At 49.3% G+C, this 21081-nt stretch overlaps 2 protein-coding genes across 3 annotated transcripts in view; one reads left to right on the top strand and one right to left on the bottom strand.

The window, feature by feature from the left end:
• Window positions 1-20676, top strand: part of LOC149334468 (endothelin-converting enzyme 1-like) — a 369834-nt gene extending 349158 nt beyond the window's left edge. For both annotated transcript variants that reach the window (XM_089555143.1, XM_089555142.1), the window contains exon 8: window positions 20208-20676. In XM_089555143.1, coding sequence (XP_089411269.1) covers window positions 20208-20396 — 189 coding nt within the window. In that variant the 3' untranslated portion in view covers window positions 20397-20676. The remainder of the gene's footprint in view (window positions 1-20207) is intronic.
• Window positions 5336-8731, bottom strand: LOC149334469 (uncharacterized). The gene has a single exon (XM_089555843.1). The coding sequence runs from the start codon at window positions 8369-8371 to the stop codon at window positions 5336-5338; it is 3036 nt and encodes a 1011-aa protein (XP_089411969.1). The 5' UTR covers window positions 8372-8731.
• Window positions 20677-21081: the final 405 nt, after the last annotated feature.

Raw genomic sequence — 21081 nt, 5'->3', positions numbered from 1 at the left:
CGAAGCATCATCTGCTTTTCCCGCCTCCGCCTCAGTTCTGGTGGCAGGCACAGATGGTTCTGCTGAGTTGGCAGCCTCATGTTCCGTGGGAAGCACTGCTTTTTCTGAGGCTATGCTTTTCGGTACTGCTTCTTTCGGACTCTCACGGGTCGCCTCTACCGCGTCGACTTCGTCCATAATATGCTCCTCTGTAGTATCCCTACGACCAGGACCAGCCACGGTAGCATATGTTCGCACGCACTGGGCGTCGTCATGGCCGAAGCGACGACAGAGCCCGCAACGTGGCACACGGCACTCCCGACGTATGTGTCCGGTGCCGCGGCACCGGAGGCAGAGCGGAGCTCTGCCAGGAACGTGGACGAGTGCGACGTCCTCTCCAACACGCAACTGGTGCGGTAAGTCCTCGATGGTGACGCCCACCTTCAGCTTCAATGCCACTGAGCGCGTAGTGGACGACTTGTCGACGCAGCCTTTGACTCTCCACTTGTCTCGAGTTATGTCGGTCACTTTTCCAAAAGCCGCCAGAGCTGCCTTCACGTCGTCGTCTTGCACGCCGTGTAGCAGCCAGATCAGCTTCAGCCTGACGCCCTGGTTGCGTGGGTCAATGACCACACAGCGGTGGTCCTTGACGTTGAACGCCTCCGCCTGTAGCATTTTGTTATTTCCTTCTTCATTGCATAATGTCACGGCCCAAACATGATTCATCTGATATGCCCCGAGGGCAACCACTTCCGGCAGCAATGACAGATGCTCAAGAGCGTCACGAAAGTTTTCAACACGGTATGGCCTGGCTTGGACGTCGCCATGCAAAAAAACAGTATGCAAAACGCTCGAACCTGTTGGCAAATGCGGCAAAATCAGCTGGTAGTCCTCGTTCGGTTTGATCGTACTCCTGATACCGCGGCCCGGCTGGGCCGCTGAATCCGCTCCTTGGGAGCCCATGATACACACGTCCGTCACGCTCGGTGGCCGGAAGTAGAATCCACTGCGCCATGCCAGCTTTTTTTCTTTATTGCCTGACTTTGGCGCATGGCATTGCACAACAAAATACACATAACGCTATATACATACGACACTGTCTTGGGCAGCCAGCAGGAGACTGGCTTCGTCAGCTTAAAATTCCCGCAACATACACAACGGCTCTACTCTTGAGAGCCACTCGGGAGGCTCCGCAGCTGCTTTTTGGATTGCAAGAAACCAGACCATGCTTTCCCGAAAATAAATTCGGGCCGGTCGTGCGTCTTTGTCACAATGGTAGCCTGCCATTCTGGAGCGCCATATACAGTGGAGGCCCAAGAGCATTATGAGATCAAAAGGTGCCCCATCCTCATTATCAGTGCTTAAATAGCGAATTCTGTGCGCGTCAAGTGGTAGCTCTTTCTTTATGGTCCTTTGTAACACGTCCCAAAAATAAACCCCTTCCCAGCCATGCAAAAAAACATGGTCTATTGTTTCAGGCTGTTTACAAATTAAGCAGTTCGATGCCCACAGTAAAAATAAATCCTTCCCTCTAGAAACTTTTTAACTGGTAACGTCCCGGTGTGTAACTTAAAATTCGATGGTTTGGAATGAACAAAGGTGCGTCTAGTGAGTACGGTGTCTTCGTTCACTCCCATCTTCCCCCCTTCCCGTTACGGCGAGGTTTAGGTGTCCACCGAGATATGAGAGACAGGTACATTTCATTTCCTCAAAAACCAATTTGCCAACGGGTAAGGCGTATTTGTCCGCGTTTCAGATTGGTCCAAATTGTCGTGACGCCGCGTGCTGATTTTGACGGGTGTCCACCAAAATATGGGAGACAGTTACTGCGCAACTTCCTTTCCTCAAATACAATTTTCGACTAGTGTCTACTGAGATATGTGAGACAGTTAATGCTTAATTTCCTTTCCTCAAATACAATTTTCATTTTCTTCATTACGGCCCCTCTTTCTTCTTTCACTCACACTTCCTTCCTTCCTGTACGGTGCGGCTCAGGTGTCCACCGAGATGACAGAGAATTGCTTTCCTCAAAAAGCGTTGCGTTCAAAGGGCAACGCATCGCGCCGAACGGGTGGCGGCGTTCCTTGGACTCCGTGGCAGCGCTACAACACGCTGTCGCGTTCCACTCCTTAAGGCGAAGCTTAAGCGTCATTAATTGGCAGTTAATTAATGCACCAACAAAATGTGCAGTGAACAATAGCGCAGCAGAATGCAACTCTCAGGCTTTCGCCTTTCAACACTTTAGCCGCTAAAGCTCCTCGTAATTTTTTACAGCATTTATTTATTTATTTATTTCTTGTACACCTCAAATTCCTCCTGAATATGGGCATTACATAAGGGGAAACAATACACAAAATTAATATGAAATGAAGGACATGGGGTTTAAAACAGAACATTTTCAATGCCTTTTTTAAAATGGACGGGGCTGGTGTGGAATGCGGCATCAGCAGGCAGGCCATTCCAGTCTACTGCAGTCTGGGAAACGAAGTAATGAATGTGCGCAGTGGTGCGTGCGTGGTGGGGGGGGGGGGGGGGGGGGGGATAAATGGCTTTTCTGTGACTGGTGCGAGGGGACACGTGATGAGCTGGTTTTAGATCTGCAAGGGATAAGTGATAAAAGGATCTGCAAGGGATAAGTGATATGTGCCAGCTCAGCAGATATGTGCCAGCGCTCTGTCTGTCTCCTTGGCTTTTTCCTGTGGCTGTCTTTTTTATAGCGCAACTTGGTTCCTTCAAGCAATGCACCAACTTGCCCAACAAGAAGTTCTTCTATACTAAGTTATAAAACTTGTGGAAAAGGATAAGTCGGCAGATTTTGCGTCGCAGCTCGAGGTCAGGCAGGTTAGCTCTTGACTTCATGGCAGTCAAACTAGAATGATAAGAGTAGTCTGAATGGATGAATCTAGCTGCACGGTTTTGCACTGATTCAAGTGCTTTAGTTAGATAAGAAATGTGAGGGTTCCAAACTGCGCATGCATATTCCAGCTTGGGACGAACCAGCGTTATGCAGGCGAGAGTTTTAATAGACGAAGAAGCTACTGGCAAATTACGTCGTAAGTAAGACAGGACACGATTAGCTTCATTAGTAATGGCAGTGATATGGGTGGACCAAGAAAGATCATGCGATATGTTAATTCCCAGGCACTTACATGTTGATATCAGAGAATTAACGGAACCGCAAAGTACGTAGCAAGGAGTTGGGTAAGTGCGTCGCCGATGAAAAGAAATTAACGAAGTTTTTTTCACATTCAGGGACATTAACCATGTTTTGCACCAAGTTTCTATGTGTGAAACGTCAGTTTTGGAGGGCATGAGCATCGGCTTGATTGTTAATAGGACGGTAAATAATGCAATCATCGGCAAATAGGCGGATGGAAGATGAAATGTTTGAAGCGATATCATTTATATTTATTAGAAAGAGCAGGGGACCAAGGACAGTACCATGAGGCACACCTGAAAGTACCGGAGGCCTGGAAGAGGCGGTATTGTTAACATACACAAACTGCTGGCGGTTACTTCAGAAATCACATATCCATTCATATATGCGCATATCAAGTTTAAGACACGACAGTTTTAAAAATAGCCGTTTGTGAGGAACCTTGTGAAAAGCCTTTTCAAAGTCTAAAAATATGGCATCAACGGGAATGTTATTGTGGAGGCTAGAACTAAGATCATAGTAAATTCTCTTCCTTCTTCAGGTTCGTTTGCTTTTCTTCGGGGGAGTTCAGCCTCCTCCAAACGTAAGTTGTTCGGTGGTGTTTTGAAGCACAGGAGTCCAGAAGCAGAAGGTACGAAAGGGAAATTATATTTACAGAGTATATACAAGGCAAACTCAGTTGCAGAAGCGTGAAGTCACACAGACGTTCAAGTACTGCAACTTAGAAGGCACTTATCTCACACAGAGATACTATCTCACACAGAGATACAACTTAGGGAAAATCTTACTCATCGACCGGCGGTCTCGGTTAGAGCCTAGAAGTTTTCCTTACGTGCTAAGCACGGAGCCTGGTTGGGACTTATCTCACACAGAGATACGACTTCGGAAAATCTTACTCATCGACCGGCGGTCTCGGTTAGAGCCTAGAAGTTTTCCGTACGTGCGAAGCACGGAGCCTGTTTAGGACTTATCTCACACAGAGATGCGACTTAGGAAAATCTTACTCATCGACCGGCGGTCTCGGTTAGAGCCTAGAAGTTTTCCGTACGTGCGAAGCACGAAGCCTGTTTAGGACTTATCTCACACAGAGATGCGACTTAGGAAAATCTTACTCATCGACCGGCGGTCTCGGTTAGAGCCTAGAAGTTTTCCGTACGTGCGAAGCACGGAGCCTGTTTAGGACTTATCTCACACAGAGATGCGACTTAGGAAAATCTTACTCATCGACCGGCGGTCTCGGTTAGAGCCTAGAAGTTTTCCGTACGTGCGAAGCACGGAGCCTGTTTAGGACTGCCATTCCTGGCTTTTCCTTCCGTTTTTATTACATACATAAACAAAGGCGCTGGGGCGGTCATTTCTCTTGACCCGCCCCAGTCTTTGATCAACCAATGGCTACTTAATTTCGCAATAGCCACGGCCCTGTGGGTTGGGCATAGCCTCGAAACCAGGGCTCGAATAAATAAAACAAACAAATCAAGAAAACATTCGTAAAACGCTCTCCACGCAACACCCTCGCCTTCCCCCAAGAACGCACTTTCCGTCTTAAGTGCATGCACGTGCGTAACTGCCTCAGGGCGGCCACCCTGGCGTGCTGCGTCCAACCGGTAGACCTTTGTTTACCTCCCCGCATGGCTACAACGCTATCAGTCAGCGGATCAGTCCTTTGATCAGTCGCGGTGGGAGGGAGACCACCCCTTTCGGGACGGCAAGGCCACGCCGCACGTGCGCCCTCTGCCCGAGGCGTCACGGCTGCGTTCCAAAGTGGCGTCCTCCCCATGCCGGTAATTGCTTCCGCATTTGTTGCTGCACTGCGCGAGCCACGCGGGAAGTACAAAGGGGAGAGCCAGCGAGGTCGTGTACGAGGCGCGATCTTACACGTCCCCCCTGAGAGGATAAACGAGCTTGGGAGTCCACTCGTTTAGACAAGATCAACAAAAGATCGCGGCTGTCTACAAACACAATATGCATAGAAAGAAATTGACATGCTGAAAAACGACACTCGGGTCACAAAGATACAACACACCGACACCGCACAAAAACACTCATGGATTATACACAGAGCATACACGATATCTGTCACAGTACGAGAGTCAGGGGCATGCAAGCATCCTTGCACAGAGTTCTGGCCACAGATCACCGATCACATCACAAATTGCAGCGGGTGAACGGGAACATTCACGTAGCCCGAGGGGCCATGGCTCATTGCTCCTTACCCCAGCTCGTGCTAGGGACGCGAGACAACGCGTTGGCGTTGCCGTTACAGGTGCCTTTCCTGTGTGTCACAACGACATTGTAGCGCTGCAAGGCCAGCGCCCACCTTGCCAGTTTTGCCCCATGAGGCGTGCTCGTCGTTAGATAGGATAAGGGATTGTGGTCGGAGACCACGCTAACCTGTGCTCCGAACAACCAATGGTCGAATTTCTTGAGCGCCCAAATGATGGCAAATGCCTCGCTCTCGATTGTTGACCAGCGGGTTTGGGTTGTAGTGAACCGGTGGCTGGCGAAGGCGACCGGCTCCTCTCTCCCCGAGTCTCCCATCTGGGCCAGGCAAGCTCCGGCCGCGATCGCGGACGCATCCGTGAACAGCCAGTATGGCTTGAGCGTATTAGGGGTATTTAGCGCTGCAGCTTCGCAAAGCGACGTTTTAAGCTGAGTAAAAGCTTCCTGCGCTTCCCGAGTCCAAGGAATCGCGTTTGGCACGCCTCGCTTCGTCAAGGATGTGAGCGGTGCAGCGACCTCAGCGTAGCTCTCTACGTATTCGCGGTAGTACCCGCATAGCCCAAGCAGGCTTCGCAGCTGCTTTTTCGTAGTAGGCGGCGCAAGGTCGCGAACAGCGGCTAGCTTATCGGGGTCCGGTCCGTGTGTACCGCCACCCACGACGTGACCCAAGTACTTGATCTGAGCTTGTGCGATCTGGCACTTCTCGGGGCTTACCTTCAGTTTAGCTTCGCGTAGTAAGCCGAGCACGATGCTTAAATGCTTCAGGTGCTGCTGCCACGAAGCGGAGAAAATGGCGATATCATCGAGATATGCCGCCGCGTAGCTCTGGTGTCTCGACAGCAGCGTATTCATCATTCGCTGGGATGTTGCAGCGGCATCTTTTAACCCAAATGGCATGACGCGCCAAGCGTACTGCCCTTCGTGGGTTACGAAGGCAGTCAAATGCTGACTCTCGAGGGCCACTGGTACCTGCCAATAACTGCGTCTCAAATCTACGAGAGTAATGAACTTCGCGCTGCCGACCCTCATAATTAACTCCTGCGGGGGTGTCATCGGGAAGGCGTCAGTACGTGTAGCCGCGTTCAGCGCACGGTAGTCGGTACACATACGCACTGAGCCGTCCTTTTTGCCAACGCACACCACGGGATGAGCATGCTCACTTTCTACTATTTTTGCATCAGCCCGAGCTTTCTTAAAGCTTTCATCTGACAGCTGGGCTGACCAGAAGCTCTCGCGCTGCTCTGGGGCCTCGTCTTCATCGTCACGCGTTGAGCGCCGGACTTCGGCGGGGCAACCGTCACTACCTTCTTCATGTTGCTCGCCTGATGTCACGGGCAACTCTTTATTCTCCGGCTCGCCTGCCTGCGAATCGTTCGCGTGAGCCGCGCCTGTCGTTGAGACCGGCTCTAAAGTCTCCCTGCCAACGGTGAAAGATGCTGTAGTAGGGCCAGCTGTAACGTGTACGTCGCTTCGGGGGACCGCTCCGTTGCTGTGTTCGCACTGTGCTAGCAGCTCCCAGTCTTGTCGCGAGAGCAAACAGTCCACTCCCTCCGCGAGCTTGCCCGTAATTGCGCACACTATACGTACTGCCTCTGGTCGAGCTACAAGCGTGGGGCGCCGCCTCATACTGACCGCGAGCGTAACTAGCTTCGCTTCTATTGTTTCACCGAAAGCTGAGACAAGCTTTATCTTGCCGGAAGGCTCATGAGACGCGTCTGGCATTAAGCTTTCTCGGACTACCGTTATTTCGCTACCGGTGTCTATAATCGCCGTTGTCGGTACTCCGCCGCATTCGATTTCTACCCGCTGCAGCTTTGATTTGCGCCCTTCATCTGACGATCTCGGGGATCTCATTTCTGCAACCAGCGCCCTGTGTGGGTAGGCTGACTCAGCGGTTTCGGCAGCGTCCTCGCTGGCGACGGCTACTTTCTGAACCCGGGTGCGTTTATCGTTTGTCTGCGCGTTCTGCGCAGCGCGGGGGCAGTGTTTAGCGACGTGACCCTCTGCGCGGCACACATAACACTGTGTCTGCCGTTTGATGTCACTACTTGAAGGTGGGCATGGGGAACTTTCTTTCTCCGCGTGTGCGGTGGTTGGTCGCACCGCGCGCCCCTTTCCTTTCGCTTGCTCGAAAGTCTGAAGCATCTGCGATAACTCATCCGGTTTCGCCCACTTTTCCCCCTCGCGGAGGCGCACATACTCCAGACCCTCGGTGCTTAGGCTAGCTTTCATGCGATCGGCTACGACGAGAGCCACCACATCTTCCTTAGTGTCTGCCTCCCTCGAACGAAGGTAATAGTGAAAGTATGTCTTCACGCGAGAGGCGAATTGGGCCCAAGTTTCCTCCTTACGCTTTGCGGCGCGTTCGAACCGATCCAAGTACTCGACGGGGGTCAGCTTTAGCTCGCTTAATACGGCCGCCTTCACTGACTCGTAGTCGCTGCACTCGTCGTCCTTAAGACCGCGAAGCAAATACCGCACACGCTCGGTCAGCGTCGGCATGATCAAGTGTACGCGGCTGTTTTCCGGCACATCGTACGTCGTGAAAACTCTTTCCACCTCGTCAAACCAAAGCGGTACGTCCGCGTCGCCCGGCAACTTGAGTCCCTTTAGGACTTTGGCGCATTGGGAGACTGGGTCGAGGCCCGTTCGCCGTTGTTCCCCTGATTCCGATATTAAGGGGGTCTGCCGGCCACCTGTCATCGCTATCCCAAGCTTCTGCAATTCGATGCGCTCTCGAGATTCGACTTCGAGCTTATGCTTCGCAAGCTCGAAATCCAGTTCCATGCGGCGGATTGCCATAGCATCGGAACTCGTCGTTGCAGCTACCTTTTGTAGCGCTTCTGCTATAGACTCTGATGTCGCTGCGTCCTGCTGCGACGTTTCGCCTAACTGATCATCGCCCTCTGACGTTTCGCCTGGCTGATCATAGCCCTCTGTAGCCATCCCCTTTAATGCACTCGCATTTTCCTGTCTGCGATCTGAGCTCGCCATCATGCTCCGTGTCAACACCATACGCCCGTTTACACATGAGCCATAACCACCTCAGAGGTACGCAAGGAATCCCGCTCACCCGTGCTGGTGTCGCTAGTAGGATCCGTTGCCTCTCTGTTGCCGCTGCCTCGTCCCGAGATGCAGGATGAAGGACGCCTCAGGGTCGGCGCTCTGGACTACCTTGTTCCCTTGGCTGGACCTGAAGATCGGCTCCTTCCCGGGTTCCCGGACGGTCGTTGCCTGACGCTGCTGGCTTGACGGTGGTGTCGGCTCACGGTCGACGATTGCCGAATTCTGTCGTGACTGCGCCAGTAAATTCTCTTCCTTCTTCAGGTTCGTTTGCTTTTCTTCGGGGGAGTTCAGCCTCCTCCAAACGTAAGTTGTTCGGTGGTGTTTTGAAGCACAGGAGTCCAGAAGCAGAAGGTACGAAAGGGAAATTATATTTACAGAGTATATACAAGGCAAACTCAGTTGCAGAAGCGTGAAGTCACACAGACGTTCAAGTACTGCAACTTAGAAGGCACTTATCTCACACAGAGATACTATCTCACACAGAGATACAACTTAGGGAAAATCTTACTCATCGACCGGCGGTCTCGGTTAGAGCCTAGAAGTTTTCCTTACGTGCTAAGCACGGAGCCTGGTTGGGACTTATCTCACACAGAGATACGACTTCGGAAAATCTTACTCATCGACCGGCGGTCTCGGTTAGAGCCTAGAAGTTTTCCGTACGTGCGAAGCACGGAGCCTGTTTAGGACTTATCTCACACAGAGATGCGACTTAGGAAAATCTTACTCATCGACCGGCGGTCTCGTTTAGAGCCTAGAAGTTTTCCGTACGTGCGAAGCACGGAGCCTGTTTAGGACTTATCTCACACAGAGATGCGACTTAGGAAAATCTTACTCATCGACCGGCGGTCTCGGTTAGAGCCTAGAAGTTTTCCGTACGTGCGAAGCACGGAGCCTGTTTAGGACTTATCTCACACAGAGATGCGACTTAGGAAAATCTTACTCATCGACCGGCGGTCTCGGTTAGAGCCTAGAAGTTTTCCGTACGTGCGAAGCACGGAGCCTGTTTAGGACTGCCATTCCTGGCTTTTCCTTCCGTTTTTATTACATACATAAACAAAGGCGCTGGGGCGGTCATTTCTCTTGACCCGCCCCAGTCTTTGATCAACCAATGGCTACTTAATTTCGCAATAGCCACGGCCCTGTGGGTTGGGCATAGCCTCGAAACCAGGGCTCGAATAAATAAAACAAACAAATCAAGAAAACATTCGTAATACGCTCTCCACGCAACACCCTCGCCTTCCCCCAAGAACGCACTTTCCGTCTTAAGTGCATGCACGTGCGTAACTGCCTCAGGGCGGCCACCCTGGCGTGCTGCGTCCAACCGGTAGACCTTTGTTTACCTCCCCGCATGGCTACAACGCTATCAGTCAGCGGATCAGTCCTTTGATCAGTCGCGGTGGGAGGGAGACCACCCCTTTCGGGACGGCAAGGCCACGCCGCACGTGCGCCCTCTGCCCGAGGCGTCACGGCTGCGTTCCAAAGTGGCGTCCTCCCCATGCCGGTAATTGCTTCCGCATTTGTTGCTGCACTGCGCGAGCCACGCGGGAAGTACAAAGGGGAGAGCCAGCGAGGTCGTGTACGAGGCGCGATCTTACAATCATCAATGAATAATTCTAGCTGGGTGTCACAAGAGCGACTCCTAAGAAACCGATGTTGGTTGGGATGAAAGAAATTATTAGATAATGGAAAGTTTACGACATGCGAGTGAATTACATGTTCCATTAGTTTAGAACAAACGCAAGTGAGAGATATAGGACGATAATTACCGGGTGACTGTGGAGGGCCTTTTTTCAGGACTGGAATGACCTTGCCTACCTTCCAATCCTGTGGAACAGTGCTTGAAGAAAGGGACTGTTGGAAGATATCAGATAAAATGACACTTGAGATGTGCTTGGTATTAACTAATATTTTGGCATTAATTCCATCCACACCAGCAGAAGTAAGTTTGAATGATTCAATAAGTTTCAAGATTCCGCCAGGTTCAAATATTAAGTCAGTCATTAAGGGTGATCAAAACACGGAAAAACTGGTAAGGTGGTATAGGGTTCACGCGTAAACACGGTGGAGAATGTTGAATTGAAAACTCGGGCAGCGTCCTGGTCTGGTACAGTGGTTCCATCATGGTCGAGCAGAGTCAAGGGCTTGGAATAAGTGGGGTTAATAAGTTTACAGAATTTTTTTGTGTTATTACGTAGCATTGAAGGCAGGGTAGATGAATAAAAATATAGTTTTATTTCTTTTGCCAAGGAATTAAATGTTTTTTCACATCGTAATACTTGTTCCAAGCTCCTGTATTACGAGACCCTTTCGCACGGCGGAATAATCGTTTTTTTTCTCTTATACAGACGGCTGAACCGTGTACTGTGCGATGTCAGTGCACGTTAAAGAACCTCAGGTTGTCGAAATTTCCGGAGCCCTTCACTACGGCGTCTGTCATAGTCTTAGTCGCTTTGGGACGTGAAACCCCATAAACCAAACCTATTATCAAATCATGGCGATTGCGTTTTCTCGGCTACTGTAACAGTAGGTACATGCGCATGGATAAGAGCTTGCATTTTGTTTCTAAAAAAGTTTCCAGTTGGTGTCAACGGAGCGCTGGTGGAAGTCGATTAGGAACCAGTTACAGAACTCACAGAGTGCTTCATTAATTTTTCCATAATCGGCTTTATCGTACAAGGTAATTTTCTTCTTAATTTTATCGGAATGTGGAATGTGGCATTCATAAGTTGCATGAATCGTTGCATGGGCGCTCAGCATGGGATGCTGCGAAACCGACAAGAAGTTATCTGAATGTGACGTGAGGATGATGTCGAGAATGTTAGCTGATGTATTCGTTTGCCTGGTTGCGAAATGTACCATTTGCGATAAACCAAATGTGAGACATGAATTTACGAAATCACTTTCAGAACTCTGCTTCGCTGTTGTTAGCGTCATATCCATCCAGGTTATAGCGGGGAAGTTGAAATCTCCAAAAATTATTATCGGGGCATGGGGGCGTAACCTAGTTAAGTCCTCGAGTGCGTTATGAAAATGCGCATTGAAGGAACTGTCAGCATCTGGCGGTCGGTAAAATGCTGCTATAGTTGTGGTTGGGAAAGTGGCGGAACAGGAGATAAAACAGCCTCAAGTGGGCAGGAGATGTCGAGGCTAGTGCACTGTAGGTTGCTATGTGCGGCGATAAGGGTACCGCCACCACGTTTACGAGAACGATCACACCGGAATAGATCAAAGTTAGTTAAGGGAGAAAGCAATTCGGAATTGGAAACTGAAGAGTTTAACCATGTTTCAGTTAATACAACAATATTACTATCGGTGGTGGCAATGAGACTGATAAGAGAATCACGCTTTGAGATGATGCTTCTAATATTGGCCTATAGAACTGAAAGACAGCTAGGATTTAATTTCTGGTGTGCTTTAGCTCGTAGCTATGCAAGCCGTAAAATGACATTTTGGCTCTCCTAATCGAAAATATATGTTTTTCCATCAATTTCTAATTTTTTATACCTAAGTTTCCATTTACCGGGTTGGCCTTTGCCGAACGCAATGAGCTGTTTTCGTGCAAACCGAGTGCTGGGTGAAAAGTCTTCAGATATGCTGAAGTTCGTTCCCTTCAGTTTTCCAGCACATGACAGCGCTTTGTCTCTATATTTGAAGTGCGCGAATTTGACAATAATCGGTCGTTTTTTTCTTGGTTGACTGGTGCCAATTCTATGTGCGCGCTCGATATCTCTAGGCTGCAAAGTGATACCTAGATCAGTACTGCAGTGCCGTATAACAATTTCCTGCGATTGTGCCCACGTTTCACCCGCGCTGTCGTCATGGCCGTAAAACAAAACGTTGCAACGACGTGCTCTGTCCTCACTATCATCAATTCTTTGCGTGAGGTCTTTAGTGTGTTTAGCATTTTGCCCTGCAAGTTCTGGAACATGCACTTACAAAAGAGGTATTGCTTGGACCGGGCCGGAAGGGCCCGGCCTTCACAACCACTAGGCAAGATCCCTAGTCCGGGACCCCTGTAACCTCCGCGGCGGCCCGGGCTCTTGTAACCAGGGTTCGTTGGTCCTGGAGAGTTGGGCAGCCGAGCAGGGCAGCCTCCCAGTCCTCTCGGGTGGAGTGGGGGTGGGGTGGGAAAGCAGGATTGGCAGGGGAATGCCCACACCATGTGATACGTGTCCGCAGACACTTCCACACAGTGTGGACACCTACCCGAGAAGTCCGAATTGAAATGTTTAAGAACTGCCGTGCACAGTACCGTGTTGCTGTAGAGACGAAGAAGCCAACGCTCCTCGGCCTTCTTGAGGCCTTTACAGGGGGGTGGGTATCTGCCGTTAGCGGTTTGATAAAGGAGAGAGATCTCTCAAAAAGTAATAATCAGATTGAAATCAGCAGCCCGATCAGGCAGTGGGAGAGGCGATGCCCAGTGGTTAAGCGAGCGGGCGGTAGCGTCCGCTACCTTATTTCCCTGCATCCCCGAACGTGCTGGGGCCCTGATGATGGTGCGCCGGGTTGGGAAACCCCAGTACTCACATCTATGTAATATTTGGAAGTGAAGATCTGGAATTTGTCCCTGCTCAAAATTGCGGCAAGCTCCCTTTCAGTCGGTGATAACGACTCAGGACGCTGGATCCACAGCTGAAAGTACGATATCAATACCTCCGCGAATGTAGTCTAGGGGGCCCGAAAGATGAGTCCCTGAACTGGGTGTTTGGTGGACGACGGCCGCCGTGTAAAATACCCCCTTGGCATGAACCGGCCGCATCCGTGTAAAATACCCCTGGTCGAGCAGCATACTGTTCGGAAATGGCCTCCGCTCGCGCGAGGCTGCGGCCATCATGGGCTCTTAACACCGACAACCTCTGGCCCATCTCTCTCACTTCTAGAACGTGCTCCGTGGCAGACTGTCCACCTACCTAGAAACGCACAACACCTTTGCAGGCACCATGTACGGGTTCCGCCCACACAGGTGCGCACAAGATGTGCTGCTGCAACTTCATAAAAAGATTCTTGATGCTGTCTAGCTACCTAGCGACAAAGTGGTCCTCGCACTGGGCATGCTGGGTGCTTTCGACAATGTGACGCATAATATCATCCTGTCCCACCTGTCCCAAGTGGACTGTGGGTTCAACACATTCGAATAGATTAAGCAATTCCTCACAGTTCGGCAATGATATATCCGACTCCAGGACCGTGAACATGGCCCGTACCAACGTGGTGCGCGAGGGGCTCCACACGGAGCAGTCCTCTCGCCTCTTCTCTTCAATCTGGCCATGATGAAGCTCCCTATTCTGCTGAGTGAGGTCCCCAGTGTGCAGCTGCCCCGTACGCGGACTACACCACCCTCTGGGCAACACCAAGATCGGTTGCAGAAACTGAGGCCAACCTGCTGCAAGCGGCGGCTATTGTGGACGATTATGCACGCCGCACGACCTTGAGTGCTCCTCGAGACAATCTGAATTCGTGCACATACGTCCTAATCTAAAGTGCACAACCGAAATTGCCCTCTGCCTGCTTAGTGGCCGGATTCCTGAACACGAGTAAATCAGAGTATTGGGACTCTACATACACAGGAACCGCAGGATTGACACCATGCTGAAAAAGCTCCACAAAGTGGAGAATCAGGTGGGCCGTATGGTAAGCCGGGTACCAAATAAACGGAGGAGGGGGGAGGGGGAGAGGGGGGTGTTGCGATGCAAAGACGCCCTGAGGCTGGCCGATGCATTCATAACCAGCCAAACTCTTCATTCGGCACCGTACCTCTACCTGCGCAAATGCGATGAGAACGCTCTCGAAGTGATTCTCCGCAAAACCTATATAAGGAGCTCTCGACCTCCCCATTGCAACCTCCAATCAACGTCTCCTCTGCCTTGGGATGACGAACACCTTTGGGGAGCTGCGCGAGGCTCATCTCAACAACCAATACTTGCGGTTAAGCAATATACGTGCGGGTAGCCGCCTTCTGACCCGCCTACACATCACTTACACTACCCAACAGGAGAAGCGGGCATCCCTGCCCGAGGCCTGGCGCTTCGCTCTGCATGTTCGCCCCCTCCCCAATAACATGCCGCAGCGGTGCGTGGGCACCAGTGCCGATGCGATGGGTCACAGTGGAAGTTCGGTACAAGGAACTTTGGTGACCATCGCAGGAAGAGCGGAACTGATGGAGGGTAAAAGCTGTGTGCTTTCCAGGAGAAGAAGATCGTCGTTGACTGAGCATAAGAACAATTTCGTAGAAAAGGCATCTGGCGCAGAAGAAGGTGGGCTGAGCGCTTAATGGCGAGGTGCGGTGTATCGTCAGTGTCCTCGCACTTACAAGTCATGAGTGCAGTAGAAACATACCTAGAGCTTCGCGACAATACTTTAGGCCGTAGTGTCTGTGAAATTCACGATAAAAGTTACCTGCATGAGAGTAACTTACCAAAATTATATAGTCGAGCTTATGCTTACTACTGTCATATGAATCACGTAAAGAACCCCAGGTGGTCGAAATTTCCAGAGCCCTGCACTACGGCGTCCCTCATAGCCTGAGTCGCTTCGGGACGTTAAACTTCAATAAACTAAACTAAACTAAACTAAACGAATCACTTTGGAAGATACTGCAAAAGTGTAAGGCTGTTGGCCGTCAAGTTTGTTAGCGTGACCTTCGTGTTACTAGCAAAAGTTTAAATTATGTCGTGCTCATCACATAAAAAGAGCCGCCGCGGTGGCTCAGTGGTTACGGTTGTCGTATGCCTGCCAGAAAGACGTGAGCTCGATACCGGGCGCGGCGGTCATATTTAGATGGAGCCGAAATGCTAGAGGCCCGTGCTACGGCGTTTCTCATAGCCTGAGTGCCTTTGGGACGTTAAACACCATAAAACAACAAATAAGCGGTTGCATAAAAAGCGACTGCTTAATACACCTGCCCAAACAGTTCTTGTACTTGCGTGACTTGCGAAATGAAGGCGTTCTATTGTAGCTGAAGCAGTTAGGATTAGGGATCGAACGGGCCGTGACTTCGCAAGTGTGTAGAGAGCGGACACAGGTATCAAGCGACATGGATATTTTTTTTTTTGGGGGGGGGGGGGGGAGGGGGTGCAAAAAGGAATCCAAACTAGACGAGACCGCGGTGAATATAGAGAGAGATCTGTACGAGATAACTGGTGTGTAATAATTTCTTTCTGAAAAGGCTGAATAGCTGCGCTCAGTATGCTCGCTTTTCTTTGATGCTCGTCGGTTTTGCTTTATTTATTTCACAGTGAGTGATGAACTTGGCAGTTTCAAGCTGACATCTTGTAATTTTAGTCCCTAAAGTTACAACATAAATTATTTGAACAGCGCAGCTCACAGGGAAGTCAAGATTGTCCATCGGTCACAGGACGCCTTAGAGTGCAAACAAGTCGGAGAGTGAGCGCACTTTTTGTAACAATTTTGTTATTTCCTTTATTAAGGTAATAATAATTTCCATCTTAGCAGCATAACGATGTCCAATACAGGACAATTCCCTCTTCTCTATCCCTCCTAATTAATCCTCCTCTGCTACAGCCAAGGTCGGCTTACCCCGAAAACTTTTAAAACTTGTCAGCCCGACTGATTTTCTGCCGCTCATCCCTGCTTCTGCCTTCCCTTGGAATCCACTTTATTACCCTGACGGGCCACAGCCTCCATTACGACAAGCTGCTCCTTATTCATACAGGAAACAAGGGCGTTCAAGGCGGTGCAAAATAAAAACTAGCAGGGTTCTAATGAGAAATCATGAAGCAGCAATGTCAACATGGCGAGACAAAACAAATGAAAAGAAACGAAATGCCTGCACAACATGGTCTGTAGCACTGATAAGGATGTGAACAATAAGCAAACGAAAGCATGCAGGCATTGCATACACAGGTGCAGTTATGACAACAGCATTATTGTAAAAAATTAACGGTGTGAGACGCGTGTCAGAACATAGCATTTAATCTTTCGACTTCCCCGAAGAATCAGTTGGGGTTTTAGGTAGTGCGTTCCATTCGTTGATCGTTTGTACAAGAGAGTTGTTTTCATGCTCCGCGTATCGTAACATTGGAGCAGCAGCACTAACAGCAGCTCATTTTCGAGCACGCCGTTGGCTGTTGAGCAGGAATAAAAATATTCTGTCGTGATTCTGCTTTTAACACTGAAAGCGAAAATGTTCTCGCGCGTAAAACTATGGAGGCTCGTACGGTATCTGCAAAAATCCCCTGCCCCCTTTCCGGGGTTGTACTAACTGCAATTCGAAGTCAGTTTTCTTTTTGAAGAATGCCCTATAAGAGTAGCTAGTTATAGTTTGGTAGCAGAAACGTATTTTAAATCACACAACGCTGCCTTTGAACCTTCGCCTCAGGAGGTCATGTTTTCACAAAGCTGATGTACACATATCAACATGTTTTGGTATAGTGACCGTTGTAGATACTCCGAAATATTTGCTGTGATTCGCTTCAGAGACCCGGACAGCAGTTATTTTGCACTTTACCAGTAATGCCAGTGTAAGTTATGGCGCGGGATAGTAACTTTTTTCTGGTCTGAATGCTATTGATTGATAAGCAGTATTTGATGAAAAAAAAAAAAGACGGAACTTTCTTGTTTTATCACCAATTTTCTCTACGAGACAACCTCCTTGCTGACATCCAAGAGGATCAACTTAGCTTATGTCTGCTACCGGGCTTGACCGGCGTAGGCTTTGTCGGATGACGGAGTTTGCGATCCGTTCCAGATAACGAGCGAATAGCAAGTTATGGGGCGGCGAGCGGTAGCTAAAGAACCTGCGGCCGAGTTAGGACCAAATTATTTTGTAATTTTTTTTTCATGAGTATCGGGTTAAAGAAAACTAAGGATCGCGCGGGAGTTCATACGTAACCGACTATACACGTCCATGCAAGGTGTGACTGCTTGCAGTACCACAAGTTTGCTCTTTCGGTTGAGGCACCTGCGTGTAAAATATTAACTATGCATGTTCCTTCCAGACGGCTGCAGCAAAGGCTGTGGATAAATCCTTTTTCCTTGAAAGCCCTAAGGGAATACGTCTACTTAGGGCAGGTAGTGGCCGCTGATCCGGATCATAAGAGGGGCATAAGTATAAGAATAAGAATGGAATGGAGAAAATATGTCACGCTCTTTCAGGTCATGAACGAAAGTTTACCAATATCCCTCAAGAGAAAAGCATAGAACAGCTCTATCTTACTGGTACTTAACTACAGGCAAGAAACGTAGAGGCTAACGAAAAGGGTTCAGATTAAGAACAACGCAGCGAGATATGAAAAAAAAAATAGGTGTAACGTTAAGAGACCGGACGCGGGCATAGTAAATAAGGGAACATGCGCGGGTTAATCACATCCGAGTCGAAATCAAGAGGAAGAAATGGGCTCCGGCAGGGCATGTATTGCAACGGCTAGATAAGCACTGGTCCTTAAGGGTAACGGAGTGGATTTCAAGAGAAGGCAAGCGTAGCAGGGGGCAGCAGAAAGTTAGGTGGGCAGATGAGATCAAGAAGTTGCGGGGATACGGTGGCCGCAGCTGGAAAAGGACAGGGTAGAGGTCTTTGCCCTGCAGTATACGTAGCCCGGCTGATGATGATGATGATGAAGGTGGCAGGGGTGCTTCTTCTGTTCTCTGACTAAGGCTATCGCGGATTCTTTTTCTTGGGAGGTGACAACACCGCAGCTCGTGTTTGTTGCGCGGACTGTTGTGCGTTGCCGCTCTCTGTAAGCTTCAGGAAGCGCTGGAAGCCTTCTTATGGCGAGTATCGGACGCGAGCAAGTTTCAGCTGTTGCAGGACCGTTGCGAAAGATACCACGCTTCTGTTAGCTCACTGTGGATATAACGATCTTCGCTCTACGTCGTTTCCTCTTCTGAAGGAGTCGTACAGACCTCTGTGTCAGCCTTGAACTCCTTCCACCTCGATGAGCCTTATGAAACCTTAATGTAGTTAGAAGACTCAATGCTTCCGCAATTCCTAATAGGCCAAAACCGCATTGCAATCTTTGGTTCTTTTACAGAATCATATGCGATAGCATTACAGGTCCCGTGCACGAGAAAAGGCTTGGTTTATTGGTTTATTAGTGTTTAACTACCCAAAGCGACTCAGGCTGTGAGCGAGGACGTAGAGAAGGGCTTCGGAAATTTCGACCAGCTGGGGTTCTTTAACGTGCACTGACATCGCACAGTACATGGGCCTCTGGAACTTCGCCTCTATCGATATTCAACCGCCGCGGCTGTGATCGAACCCGCTTCCTCCGGGTCAGCAGCTGAGTACCATAACCACTGAGCCACCCTGGCGGCTCGTGCACGGGAAAATCCGGCGTCCGTTCGTCCATGTGACGAAAAAGCAGGCGGAATTACTGCCCAGGGGGCAGGTGACAATTCAATTTTTTTTTTCAGCAAAGTCAATGCAGTTGCCACCTTCCCACTGTGTCAGTGCGCGTCAGCTAATTGGTCCAGTGGCAGGCAGCCTCTCGAAAAGTTACCTACGCGAAAATTAGCGTTACGGTGGCTCTGGAAGGGCAACCTCGGTCTCACAAGCCCCGCCAGTGGCTATGTTTAAAGCCTTGCGGGGCAGTGGCGCATAGTTTAACCGCTGCACCACTGCACCAGGAGTGGTAGCAGGACACTCAGCAGTCTATGAATCCATGAAACAGGAGTAATAGCCCGCGAGTCATCTCTAATACTATCGAGTTATACGGTTAAGCATTTTCCAAGTTTTTGTCTTCACTTTCTTAACAAGCCGTCTCCTTGGATATTGTAGCGCGTGCCTTTATGGCTCACATTGAGCTGAGTAGCCAAGGGACGCCTGTGGCGCGGAACAAAACCGCGCACACAATGCACCATAAACACTGAGGTTTGAGCGCTTTTCTCTGACCAGCGCTTCCTATGGTTTCTTCCTATTTTGCCGCTGAACTGCATAAAAAACATTTGTACACCGTGTTCTTGAACTCGTCTCCCTCGCGGGATTTTTGGTACGGTTTGTATATTCGTGCTAGTTGTAGATTTTGCGTGTTTTCTAATGTGAAAACTTACTTTGACGTTCTGTAATATACCAACTGTGGCTGGCGTGCGCAGAATAGCTCCCGTGGCCAGGCCATAGTATGATCATTATCATTCTTTATTTGAGGCTTATCGGAGGAAACAGGCGTTACATAATGAGGATAGTTTAAAAATTGTCTATAGAGATGCAAGCAAAAATGAAGAAACATTTTAGAAGGTAAGTGACCGCATGGCGAAACTTTCGGGAGTTACCGCAAAGTCTGAGCGAGGAGGTTAGTTCATTGATGAATGGCTATAAGTAACCGTGAGACGTGCGTTAGATGGGAAGAAAAATTTTGCAAGCGTTATCGTTTCATGCAGAAATTTTGGCGCGATATAAACAAAAGGGAAACTTTGGTGAGGCATATTTGAAAACATTTTGTGAAAAATATTGCGCCTTGAATATCACTTTCCTCAGCCTGCTCAGGCTGCTCAGAAAGAGGCAAAGCCTGGTTTATGTCACACAATATATGTTCGGTTTACACAGCCTGTATGTAACAGGCTGCTTCAGTTTGAATGTTCCAAGTGCTAATGTCATACTTGCTCGTGTATGTGGCTGCGAAAGCTGAGATATATCAGCGCTTCACTATGTCAGTTCTTCATAGCCTCCGCAAAAAACACTGCATAAAACAAGCAAAAAATCGTAGTCCTAGAGATTTTTCTTTGAGTACCTGCGATTACCTGATGTCATGTGATATGTCACTGCTTACGCTGTAGTAAATGAAATGTCGGAGAAAAAAACTTTCTTCCTTTCCCCCTCTGTTTATCGCAGGAGTTGACCGAGGAGAAGGTGTTCTTCATCACCGCCTGCCTCCAGAGCTGCGCCAGATCGCCCGTCCACAACCTCTACGGGGGCGACTGCAACAAGGCGATGGCCAATTTTGCGCCCTTTGCCAAAACCTTCGGATGCCCCGCAGGTTCAAACATGAACCCGAAGAAAAAGTGCACTTTCTTCAGCTGACAGCTTTACATTTCCCCTCTGCGCCATTCTTCCCCTTAGCTTTCTCTTTCTCCGAGTGATGACAATCGTGCTGCACAGTTTGGCCCTAAGGTTGTTCTACTCCGTGGCCATCTGTTTGGCCAAACCCATTTATATATTTTAAGGATCATGGCTTCCCCTTTCCATGCTTTACTTTTAATTCAAACATGCATTGACGTTCTTGTAGGACGTAATAGTGGTCGAACTCAGAAAAACCTGTTATCTTCTTAGCTCATTATTAAACATGACTTCGTAAAACTGTTGAATTGTTGCCATAACATTTTCTGCGTGTCAGACATCACATTCCGACGGTAGGGCTGTGCGCCACCTGCAAGTCGGTGTCAGCTGCGCCAGAGTTTTTTGCGCTGCTATATTGCACTTTCCTCAGAGCCACACATTTTATTCGTCTTCAAGTGCGCAAATGAATTAAGTATGACAACACGAAGAAGCAAAGCGCTAGCAAAGCTCGTGACCACACTCTACATGCGTCACCATGGCTGATATGATTTGTAGCAGAATCATAGGAAGTGCTTCGAGTCCTCTTCCCAGAGCACTCCAGTATTTCGGCGGCGAGACTTTGAGGTATTGCTTGAACAGTGTGACGGAACTCTACGATTTCCAGGAGCTTACAGTGCCGCCTCCTGTATTGCTGCCGTTGGTCATGTGT

The sequence above is a fragment of the Amblyomma mixtum genome, chromosome 8, assembly GCF_055824585.1.
Source record: "Amblyomma mixtum isolate Tamu chromosome 8, ASM5582458v1, whole genome shotgun sequence".
Classification (NCBI taxonomy): Eukaryota; Metazoa; Arthropoda; class Arachnida; order Ixodida; family Ixodidae; genus Amblyomma; species Amblyomma mixtum.
The sequence above is the reverse complement of the archived record's forward strand: the minus strand, read 5'-3'. Positions and strand labels throughout refer to the sequence as shown.

Excerpts from the sequence above, each read along its gene's own strand:
- LOC149334469 (XM_089555843.1), bottom strand. The coding sequence starts at position 8,371 with ATGGTGTTGACACGGAGCATGATGGCGAGCTCAGATCGCAGACAGGAA.